The sequence below is a fragment of the Hemitrygon akajei genome, chromosome 8 (genome assembly GCF_048418815.1).
Source record: "Hemitrygon akajei chromosome 8, sHemAka1.3, whole genome shotgun sequence".
Classification (NCBI taxonomy): Eukaryota; Metazoa; Chordata; class Chondrichthyes; order Myliobatiformes; family Dasyatidae; genus Hemitrygon; species Hemitrygon akajei.
In genome coordinates, this window is record NC_133131.1 from 14,557,289 (window position 1) to 14,570,018 (window position 12,730).

The following is a 12,730-nucleotide window of genomic DNA, read 5'->3' on the forward strand; positions in this document are numbered from 1 at the left end:
CCACTCAGTTTAATGTCATCAGCAAATTTTGCTACGCTACACTCAGTCCCCTCTTCCAAATCGTCAATGTAAATGGTAAACTAAAATATAGTGGAAAGGAACTCCTGCTGTGAACTCAGCATCTCAGCTTTCCCCATCTGGGAAGAGAAGAGCCAGGCACAGATATTAGAGATGCTGGAATTGTTACCATTTTCAAGAAAGACAAGAATTTCTGCAGATGCTGGAAATCCTAAGGGTGGGAAAGATCAAGGACTGGAGAAGAAAGAAACTGATAGGAGAGGAGAGTAGACTATGGGAGAAAGGGAAGAAGGAGGGAAGGAGAAATCGATGTTCATGCCATTAGGTTGGAGTGTACCCAGATGGAATATAAGGTGTTTCTCTTTCACCCTGAGGGTGGCCTCATCTCGGCACAAATGAAGGCCATGGACCAGCATGAACAGGAATGGGAATCAGAATTTAAATGCTTGTCCTACCTTTCCCCTCAATATTCTAACTTCTGGTCCCTTCCTCTCCACTCCTGATGAAGGATCTAGGATCTTTATTTCCCTGCTGCCTGACCTGATGACTTCCTTCAATGTTTTGTGTGTGCCGGTCGTGATTTCCAGCATCTGCAGATCTCTCCTGTTTATCATACACTTGCAGTAGGTGGGAGCATTTATCTAGATGGGGAGTGAGATTTCTCCTTGTCTGATTAGATTGAAAAGACCTTGATCTCCATTCATGTTGAACTGCTCTATGAAGGAAAGGCAGGGACAGGAAGGATAAAACTGCTGTCATTGTGTGAATCCAAATAGATGGTGCCAGGTAACAAGAATCAGATTTTCAACAAACCTGGCTTCACCTATCACCTTCTAGCTATCCTCCATTCCCTCTTCTCACCTTCTTATTCTGATGTCTTCCCCCTTCTTTTCCAATCCCGAAGAAGGGTCTCGTCCAGAAATGTTGACTGTTTACTCTTTTCCATAGATGCTCCCTGACCTGCTGAGTTCCTCTGGCATTTTGTGTGCGTTGCTCGGGAAAGGTCAGTGCCTGGTTGGGCGAGGGAGGATGAAGGAAGAAGGTTGGGAGGGGATAGATGGATGGCAATTTTATTCTTCCTGCCCACATAGACTGTTTGTCCCACTCACATCGGGGAGAAGGCTATGTAGCATCCACGCCAGGACTACCAGACTCAAAAAAAAAAGTTACTTTCCACAAGCAGTAAGGTTGATCAATATCTCGACCACTAACCCTCCCACCTCCACTATTTTATTATTTTTTGTCAGTCACCTTACGTATAGACACTTCTGTACCTAGCGTCACTTTATGGACATACAATCAATATATAAGCTATTCTATGTACTGTATTTGTATTTATTGTTGTGTTCTTTATCTCATTGTGTTTTTGTGCAGCAGAGTAACAATTATTTTCTTCTCCTTTACACCTGTGTACTGAAAATGACTTTAAGCACTCTTGAATCTTGAATATTTTACTTCAATGCCATTTTCTGTACTAACAATACATCCTGAGGCCCCTCAAATTCAATAATGTATTAAACTTGGGCTTAAACGTACTGCGTGACTGAGCATCCTCTGGAATAGAAGGTTCTGCAAAATGATGACCTTTTGGTGAAGAAATTTCTTCTCATCTCAGCCCTGTTTGGCCAACCCTTACTTTGAGACTATAACTCCTAGTTCGACATACCCCAATGAGAAAAACTTCATCTTTAAAGAAATGCAGTAAGCTGTCTTTCCTATTGTAATAAAAAGCGAGCCAAGAAGTCTTAATAAAAAGCCTTACTGGTTGTTTGTGGAGGAGAAGACTTCAGGGATATGGGATAGGTAGGGGAATAGGACTAACCTATTGCACAGAAAAGACTGTTCATTGATTCTGCTTCTGACATTCAAATTTAATAGCTTGAACTTTGGAGGCTGCGTGTTACTTGCAACCATTATCATATGCATATTTAGCGAAATTCTAGGCAAACCCTACTTAGCACGCTGAGCTAATGGTCAGATTTTGTGTTGCAGTTTCAATAGATTTCATAGTTCTTTTTCTGGGCCCAAAATGGTGTTGGATTAGGGTGCAGAATTGTTATTTTTCTTGCAGTTTTACTTTCCCATTCTTCATTATAATTTGTATATAATCATCTATATGCATGCAATTTTAACACTTAATAAAATGGCCATAACTACCAAGTTTTATTCCTCACTCTCAACTTCTAAAGAATCTCTGGATCAATATCACCAGATCCAACAACAGTAAGTTTATTAAATGTGGTTATAACAAGACCCTGTAAGGAGCAAGAAGGGGAACAGCAGAACAATTTGATCCAGGCACTGATACAAATTAATGTGCCCATGCTCCAGTCAGAACCACTAAGTGTTTTTGACGTCATAGTATTAAAGCTCAAAGTTAAAAGTAAATGCTATTATCAAAGTACAAGTATGTCACCATATATACAGTTCTGAGATTCATTTTCTTGTGGGCACACTCAACAAATCTATAGATTAGAAACTATAACAGGATCAGTGAACATCTAGTGCATATGTGTCAAACACAAGGCCCGCAGGCCATATCCGGCCCACGAGTTCATTTTAGATAGATCTATTATTTTAATTATTAATGGCCCAGCGATATGAAGCGCTGATAACACACAAACTACAGATCCCATAATGTAGTGCAACAGCTGCCGCTAGGCTACCCGGGAACATTTCCGCGTCAAGCGTCTGTTGCTGTATACAACGCTATTCTGAAGTCAAAGCTAACCCCTAACAATGGCGAAGAGAAAAGTTGATTCTGAAAAAAAGTCTTTCAAAACCGATGAGTATATGTTTACTGACATTGTTGGTAAACCCGTGTGTCTTATTTGTGGAGCTAATGTGGCTGACATAACAACACATCTCAGCGTCTTAAACCTTCAGCTCCAGGGACGTGACCGCATGATCACTGACATGTATGATGCAGTGAAGGCATTTCAAGTGAAGCTGCTCTTATGGGAGACACAAATGCACCAGTGCAACTTGCCTCATTTTCCCTGTTGCCAAGTAATGTTGAACCAGGTCGTCGTAATGATGTTCCCAAATGCGCACTTTGCTGATAAACTGAGCGCACTTCGCACTGAGTTCGCACGGCGCTTTGGTGACTTTGAAGCACAAAAAATTAATTTCGAGCTGCTTCGCAACCCATTTGCCGTCGACGTGGAAACTGCACCTGTACAGATTCAGATGGAGCTGATAGAGCTGCAGTGTAATGGGACACTAAAGGCAAAGTACGACACTGCAGGGCCCGTACAGTTTATTCGCTCCATTCCTGAAGCAATGCCTCAGCAATGCCTCAGTTAGTGCCCATTCCATGCACTCACCACTCTCTGTATAAAAAAACTCACCCTTGACATCTCCTCTGTACCTACTTCCAAGCACCTTAAAACTGTGCCCTCTCATGTTAGCCATTTCAGCCCTGGGAAAAAGCCTCTGACGATCCACACGATCAATGCCTCTCATCATCTTATACACCTCTATCAGGTCACCTCTCATTCTCCGTCACTACAAGGAAAAAAGGCCGAGTTCACTCAATCAACTATGGTGACCAACTATGATCAAACTTGCCTTAAGAGCATTATAATGCAACATATATTACCATATATTTCACTTTTGAGACTGTTTTAGTGTTTTTTTCCTTCTTTTGCTTAATTGCAAAAAAAACCCTATATGGTCTTTTATATAATAATGAAACAGAATGGCTATAGTGCATGAATGAACGCTAATCATAGTACCTAGGTCTTACATAAATCCATACACTGTAATCAGCTACAGATTATAAGTCGAACACACAGAGGTGCCGGTGAATGGGTGATAGGTACTTCTATTTAATAACACTCTCCTCCCTTCACCCTCAGTCCTGTGCTTCTATCCTTTGTGGTGGCAGAGATTTTCTGATGTATATTGACTTTGACTTCTTTTTTTTATTAGCTTCTTGACTGAAGAACAAAGTTCTATACTCTGAATGTCACCAGTCATTCTTCAAACGATTTTCTCTCTTTCCTCAGACCAGCAGAGCTGTAGTATTTTGAAGAGGTGCAAAATCCAGCTGCAAAGCAGCTGCGTGTTTCAATGCGTTGGAACGCTAGTATTACTTAACCCTTTATGTCTCTGCCATTCACCTGAATGAATGCTGACTTTGTTATAGACTAAAATGAACCTTGTTACTTGGCACTGATAAGCCTTTGTCACAGCATAGTGTATCTCTTGCTTGTTCTCCTTTGATTTTTTAAAAACCTTAATCCTTCAACATTTTCTTTAGAATCAAATCTGTCAAGTTATGTATTTATATATTTGTTTATTTATTTAGAGATCCAGTGTGGAACAGGGTCTTCCGGCCCAATGACCCACACTGACAAGCAACCCATCTATTTAACCCTAGCCTAATCATAGGACAATTTACAATGACCAATGAACCTACTAACCGATACAGATAAAAGCAGAGCACCCAGAGGAAACCCACACGGTCATGGGGAAAACATCCTCACAGACAGTTCCAGAGTTGAACTCCAAGCTTTAACGCCCCGAGCTGTAATAGCATCGCGCTAACCGCTGCACCACAGCAGCAGTGCTAATGACAGAGATGTGCAGATAATTTGATTTCTTATAGGAGTCATTCTTCACCCTTCAGTACTAATCATGGTATTAGATTAATTTATTTTAATCTGGCCACTACTTCACAGCATGGGTTATTAGCAAAAATCCGAAACAGCCCAAGAAGCTTAGCTTAATACTGATCCGACCAATTTAAGATAGGGTCTGACATGACTGTGATATTTTCAAGCATGTGTTGTATTGAAGGTAAAAGAATCGGATTATAGCTGGATCGCAGTATTAGTTATTTCAAATTAAATTGGCTGAGCAGTACGGTTTAAATACCAAGATATGCTTTCTTGCTTCCATCTTGTGGTCATTTTAATATCACCTCATTTATGATGATGCTTTTCTCACTTAATTTTCAAAACTGCATTGCTAAAAAAATGTTGGGAATATTATGGTTGAATTCCATTTAAATTTTCCTTTAGCACAAATATTTTAATAGAATACTGCTATTTAATGAGTTAATAGGTTTCTTGGTTGCCTTTACCCATCTGGAACCTTGAAGTTTGTTGTTTAAATCTTTGATTTATACTGAACTTGACAAGCAAATGAATTAAACACTTTTTGCTTCTCTGAGGCGACATACTGTATTTTTTTTTAATTGGTGCATTTTTTTGTGCCATAAGTTAGGAGATGTTTGGTCTGGGCAAAATAAGACCATTAATTTTTAGGCATTAAACTTGAGCACCAAGCTAACCCAACCACAAAGTAATAAACTCAGTGGCTACTTTATCAGGCATCTCCTGTACCTAAAAAAGTAGCCACTGAGTGTACGTTCACTGTCTTCTGCTGCTTCTAGCCCATCCACTTCAAGGTTCGACGTGTTGTGCATTCAGAGATGCTCTTCTGCACACCACTGTTGTAATGCGCGGTTACTTACATTAATGCCGCCTTCCTGTCAGCTTGAACCAGTCTGGCCATTCTCCTCTGACCTCTCTCATTACTGGCATTTTAGCACACAGAACAGCTGCATACTGGATGTTTTCTTTTTGTTTTTAACATCCATTTCTGTAAACTCTAGGGACTGTGATCTGTGAAAATCACTGGAAGTTAGCCATTACTGAGCTACTCAAATACCCTGCAATAACCAGCAATCATTCCACGGTCAAAGTCACTCAGATCACATTTCTTCCCCATTCTGATGTTTGGTCTGAACAACAACTGAACCTCTTGACTAGTTCTATATGCTTTTATGCATTGAGCTGTTGCCACGATTGATTGATTAGATATTTGCATGAATGATCAGGCATACAGGTGTATCTAAATAAGTGGCTTCTGAATGTATATATTTTTTTACAGATCACACAAAAAAGTGAATTTTTATAATTTCCCCAGTGATATCTATACCAGGTTCTGAGTAGCACATCCATATCAGTTCATGGAAACCAGTTGCAGATGAAATATTTCAAAAGTTAAACTGACTCCAACCTCAACACCAAACAGTTCCTGCTTTCGGTTCTATTTTCACCTCCAGCCAAATTTAAACCACCAACCTGACGGAGGGTCTCAGCCCGAAACGTTGACTGCTCATTTCAACGGATGCTCCCCGACCTGCTGAGTTCATCCAGCTTGTTTGTACGTGTTGATTAAACCACCAACTCTTGCTTGCCACATCTTGCAATATTTCTATTATGTTCTGGAGTGTTAAATTAATGGACCCTTTCATAGGATAGTATAACTTCCAAGAGGACCACAACCTTGTAGTGGTTTGGAGGTCTGTGTGCCTCAATGACCCGGAGAGCTGTGTTGGCTAGAGCCAGGGCTCTTGGTAGGGTCATGCATGTCAAACAGGTCAAAGGGTAGAGGCCAGACTAAGAGTGGCCCACTGGTCCTCCAGGTTCAGGGGTTCAGCTCATGGCTGACAACCCTGACTAGTAAAATAAAATTGTTATGGAAACAGCAGTGAAGAATCCTTCTACATCTGAGTGCGACGGTATTCCTGAGTCTCCACCCGGGACTTACATGACTGATAATAGTTGAAACTGAGAGGAAGCTGCAGACATGATGAAGAAAGCCCTGAACACTAACAGAGATGGAGGATCTTCATTGTTGCCCTAAATGCCAGCGGCATTACAGGCAGATTCATTTACGTAGGATAGCATAAAACTTGCGATTAGGAAATTACAGGTTTAAAACCTTATCCAATAAAATATAAGGGAAGATCATAGCATATGTACAGCATAGTACAGGCCCATCAGTCCCTGATGTTGTGTTGACCTTTTAACCTACTCCAAGATCAATCCTACACAGCCCTCCATTTTTCTGTCATCCATGTTCCTATCTGTGAGTTTCTTAAAGGTCCTTAACTTGCCATTGTCAAAGAAAAACAAAACAAATGGAATCCTTTTAATTGTACCACAATCAGTCCAAACACAGCCATCAAAAATGGAAAGTACTATTGACCATGCAATCAAATGGAACCTATTCACTAATTATCTGCTCAATTGATTCGCAATGGATAACCATCAGAGAATTACCAAACACATCCATCGTGACACTATTGAACAGAATAATTAAGTGTGCTAATAAGTATTGTGGCTAAAACAGGAGGTGAGAGATTTGGTATCCTGTGTTGCATGATTTACTTCTAGCATCACAAATCCCTTTTTAATATTTACAACACACCAGTCAGGAAAGTGATGAAATACTCTCTACTTGCTTGGTGAATGGTGCCCACCATTGAGCACATCGACGTGAAACCCTGTCGCAGGAAAGCATCATCCATTATCAGGGCCCCTCCCCACCCAGGTCACGCTCTCTTCTTGCTGTTGCCATCTGGAAGAAGGTGCAACAGCCTCAGGACTCAAACCACCAGATCCAGGAACAGTTATTACCCCTTAACCAACAGGCTCTTGAACCAAAGGGGATAACTTCATTTGCTCCATCATTGAAATGTTCCCATAACCTATCGACTCACTTTCAAGGACTCTTCATCTCATGTTCTCAATGTTTATTGCTTACTTATTATCTCATGTTCTCAATATTGATTGCTTATTTATTTATTATTATTATTTCTTTCTTTTTGTATTATTTATTTCTTTGTTTGTTATCTACTGCATTCTGGCTGAACATCCAACTTGGGAGGTCTTTCATTGATTCTGTATTGGTTATTATCCTATAGATTTATTAAGTACACCCTCAAGAAAATTAACCTCAGGGTAGTATAAAGTGACATAAATGTATTTTGATATTAAATTTATTTTGAACTTTGAATGTAGTTCCAATGGTCAATGCCACAGGTGGATAAAACAATAGTGGGTTCCATCCATCACCCAAAACTTTTATTTCCTCTGTCTTCTGGTGTACATTAACTGTTGTGTGTACTGCCTAAAAAATATAGACTACTGTAGTTTCTGAATCCATTAGCTCTCTCACCAAGGACAAGGGCTTCAAGTGCACGGAAACACCATCATTTACATGTTCCCTTGACACACCATCCTGACAGAGAAAGATACCTCTGTTCCTTCATTGGCCCTGGGACTGTATGATAACACCGACAGGCCTTCATTTTGAGAGTGCCTTCATTAGAAGGATTCCAGCAGTTCAAAACCGTGCTCACCTTCCTTAGGGCAAATAACAATGGACAAAACATAGTGACATTGTCAGCAAAACCCAGATTCCAAGCAGTGAAAACATTTTTAAAAATGACCATATCACCAATTAGAAATCTTTATTGCACTGCAAGCAGCAGGTACATTTGCATTTAAGTTATTATCTGTACAGATACTAATAGATCCATTGAAATTTCCGAACTAGTTACTGTTATTCTCCCTTCAGATCTCATTTTCTTTATGCATAAATAATTTCAGCTACGTAATTATTAATTTTATTTGAGAAATTTAAAAATAATTTCCCACCTTCCTACGATAAGCAAATGAACGCTCGCAGCGCGCGCTGTGACTCTTACAAAGCGGTCGCGTCAGGTCAACCCCAAGGCGGGCTCCGGGTTAAATGTCATCATACCCGGTGACGTCATACTCACGCTGGCTCATCAGGAAACGCGCTGACGTCACCGGGACCGTCCCGTTCCCGCCTTTCTCAGTCGCGTACCGCGTGCCAGGTACCTTTTCTTCCTCTTGGCGTACGGGGGAAGTAGCGTGTTTTCCCTCAGCAACTTTAAAAAAATCAAACAAATATTTATAAAAAGGGTGAAGTACCACCATTGGACATTTTATCTAGCACAAACATCTGTGCTTTTAGGTTTATGAAGTGTACTGTGCGAAATTTAGGCTGTCCATCCAGCTGGTTTGGGCCTGCCAGTCAGGCCCACGTATGTGAATGAGAAAAAATAGTTTATTATATATACTTATATCTTTCTGAAGAAATGTCCATCCCTGTACGAGCTTCTTTAGAGTTATTACTTGGCTTGGTTTGGCCTCAGTTCCCATTAATTCCTCAAGTATTGTATGTAGTCTCAAGGACAAGTTCTGTCCCATTATTATCAGACTCTTGAATGAAGCTTTAAAGCTAAAAATGAACTCAAGATCTCCTTTTCACTTTATTTGTCTAACGGCACTGCGCTCTCCGCATCTGTAATACTATATTCTGCATTCTGATTTTCCTTTCTGTACAATCTCAATGTACTTGTGTATGGATTGATTTGTCCAGGTGGCATGCAAACCAAAGCTTTTCACTGCATCTTGGTACATGAGACAATATTAAACTAATTATCAAATGGCACCACCAGTTGGCTTCTAATTTAAAACTCAGGTTTACTCCTTATCCTAGTCCATGCCAATGAATACGAAGTCTCCAAGGCCCACTAAGTACTGGCAATACAATAGACTAAAAGGTTGTGTGTGCGCTATTTTAGTTGTACTTGGCAAGTATTCTTCTCTTTTTGAGTTTCCTGCTCTGCACTGAGCTTCAGCAATGTTTATTGCAGTTCTGCTCTAAAATGCCAATGCAGAGTTTAGTGACATTTTTGAAGCCAAGGAGAGTTGATTTGGGACCACAACTGCAGACTTAAGCAACCTGTGGCTTAAACTACTGGAGTTCTGTGCCCCGATACCAAGTTGTCAACCTCATTGAAGGTGAACTAGCCAAAATGAAACTGATGGAGAGGAAGTCTTTGCACCCGGTGTTCACTTTACATGTCAGACCATTATACAAAAACCTTCAGCAACATTGGATATAATTTGGTTACATTATAGAATTATAGATACTCCAGGTAGAATTTGGACTAACAGAAGTAAAATGATGAAATTTGTTCGTCTGACTTCAAGAGGCTATTATCAGGTTGCTAACCCTGTCAGGTTCAGACTGATTTTCCAATGACTTGTTTTAATGGTGGTTCATGTTCAGTAATCAGAAGGTATGTGCTGACGAATTGGTTTCTTGTCTTGTGTCAGTTTGATCTTAGCTCTGATGGGCATAAAGTTCCCAAAACTTTAACCAACTTTAAAGTGCTTCGGTGGCAGGAGTTACTTTATAACCTTGTGGTTACCTTTTGAATGAAGGCATGGTTTACTGTTTGTACGAGGTTAAGGAAATATATTACTGTAATCTAGGGAACAAATTTGAGGCCCAGTATTCAGGGTTCTGTCATCTGTGAGTCCAGGGGTCGATATCAAAGATCAAACCCGAAGGCTGATTGGAAGTCTGGAAGTTAAGGCCAAATGGCTAGAGCCACATGTCTGGAAATCTCTGCAGTTCTACTGATGAAGGTGAAGGGTTAATATCTGTGAATCTACGAGTTTGGAGGCCAAAGATGGCCTGACCTAGTGTTAGAGGATTGTGTATGCGTACAGGTGGACGGAGGGAACGGGGCTTATTTTGCTATTGTTGCTTTGTGACTTTATATGTTTTGTTATGTTCTGTGTTATTCTGCTGAACATGGTGGGCGTGCTATGTTGGGATATTGATGGCTGCCCCTAGCACATCCTGAGGTTTGTTGGTTGCTAATACAAGCGAAACATTTCACACTATGTTTTGAAGTACATGTGATAAATCAATCTGAATCTGAAATGATTTCATTAGATTTTATTTATGAGAATGCAGAACTTTGATGAAGTATGTTAATGCAGCATCTTTGTGTTTTATTCAAGTCCAAAGGAACTTATAAACATTAGTAATAATCAGTTAACAATCATGTGTTATTTTGTATTATGCCTTAATAAATTCTGAAATAATGTATCAAGCCTTGATTTTCACTATAGCTTCCATCAATATTAGTTTTCTATCCTGTAGGTCACCCAATTAACACCGAAGCCTATGACACAGAGATTTAATCATGAAGAGAAATATTACTGAAAATTCAACACGAGCTACAGCAGGTACTTTTATTTGTCAAATTTTCAACTTACAGAAACAACCTTATATGTGTTCTTTACAATATTTAATGTATTGTTTAGAACCTTACAATCACATTTTGTCTAATCTACTGTGACATATCATATTTTGATTGGTTGATTTTTTTTTAAAAAGGTTAGCTTTATTTGTCATGTGTGTATTGAAATATCGAGATGTACAATGAAATGAGTTGTTTGCATCAGTGACCAACACAGTCTGAGGATGTGCTAGGGATAGGCTGCCAGTGTCGCTATGCTTCCAGCACCAACATAGCATGCCTACACTTACTAAACCTAACCTTAACCCATACGTCTTTGGAATGTGGGAGGAAACTGGACAGCCCAAAGGACATCCAAGTGGTCACAGGGAGAACATACAAATTCCTTTTATACAGTGGTGGGAGTTGAACCCTTATCATCCGATTGCTACCAGGCTTATTTCTTTTTTCATTTTCGAATTGCTGACACTTTCTTTTCACAAGTACAGGCTGGGAAGTTGCTTGTGTAATAAAATTTCCAGTAATGTATTTCGAGTGAATGGGGAAAATCTTGCCACATTGTCTAGATGTGGCCCAATAACTTCTTCCTGTCTTCCTGATAAAAATCTGAAACAGTATATGACCAATTTCAGTAGTAAGCCATGATCTGCCACATTTTGATACAGTGTACCGGAGACTTTGTTACTGATCTCTGTGTTCTCTGTGTTGTTTTTTTACGTAGTTCAGTATAGTTTTTGTACTGTGTCATGTAACACCATGGTCCTGAAAAAATGTTGTCTCATTTTTACTATGTACTGTACCAGCAGTTATGGTCGAAATGACAATAAAAGTGACTTGACTTGTCTTGACTTGATGTACTGTAATAATTGACTATTTTTGCACCTGAACTCAGAAACTATATTAGTAACATGCACGTGTTACACTTGTAAGATTTAAAATAATTTTGTTCTTATAAAACCAAATGTACTTGTTTTACATGAAAAATACAAATAACAATTAAGAGCACAATATTTTTTAATACTGGAAATATAAGCCAATGCTTTATAATTTTTTAATGTATGAGATTCCCTGTAAATGTTGGAACACCAAAAGTCCTGGATGAACCAGATCATTTGTAACTTGCTGAGAGCTAGATCTGTGATGTTTAGATGTATGTGATGACCCACACTCATATAGTATGACCTAGTGTACAGGAAAGCCATTGTGAGCACAAAGAGGCAATTTTCAGACTAAACTGGAATGGATTCTTGACAGCTGCGGCAGGGGTTCCACAATATAATTCCTTACAAAGCGAGATCGGGTTGCACAAGTGGCAACAGTCCATCACTCCTGAATGAACTCAACGCCTTTTTTGCACACTTTGATAGGGAGAACTATCACACACACATCTCTGGATGATGCAGGCATTCTTCAGAAGGGTGAATCTGTGAAAGACATCTGCTCCAGATAGCATACCTGGCAGAATCCTAAAGATCTATGTGGACCAGCTGGTGAGAATATTTACAGATACCTGTCGCAATGACTGATACCTGGTAGTGCTTACATCAAGTATAATGAAGTGCTTTGAAAAGTTGAGATGGTGTGAAATGGTGTTACATCGGAGTTGGCTTGGATCCACTCCAATTTGCCTACCACCACCACAACAGATGTGATTTCACTGGCTCTTCACTCTGCTCTGGACTACCTGACAAAATGAACACGTACATCAAGCAGCTGTTCATTGACTACAGTTCAACATTCAACATGATCATCCCATTCAAACTTATCTTTGAGCTTCAAGACCTGGGACACTACTTCCCTACCTCCTTCTGCAACTAGATA

The 12,730-nt window shown here is 39.7% G+C and overlaps 1 protein-coding gene across 9 annotated transcripts in view; it reads left to right on the forward strand.

Annotated features, from left to right (window-relative positions):
* The first annotated feature begins 10,078 nt into the window (after positions 1-10,078).
* The window catches only part of spata22 (spermatogenesis associated 22), a 57,257-nt gene continuing 54,605 nt past the window's right edge, over positions 10,079-12,730 (forward strand). Inside the window, exons 1-2 of one of the 9 annotated variants that reach the window (XM_073053295.1) lie at positions 10,079-10,286; positions 10,810-10,895. In XM_073053295.1, coding sequence (XP_072909396.1) covers positions 10,853-10,895 — 43 coding nt within the window. In that variant the 5' untranslated portion in view covers positions 10,079-10,286; positions 10,810-10,852. The other 8 variants (XM_073053290.1, XM_073053292.1, XM_073053293.1 and 5 more) reach the window with 8 other exon arrangements.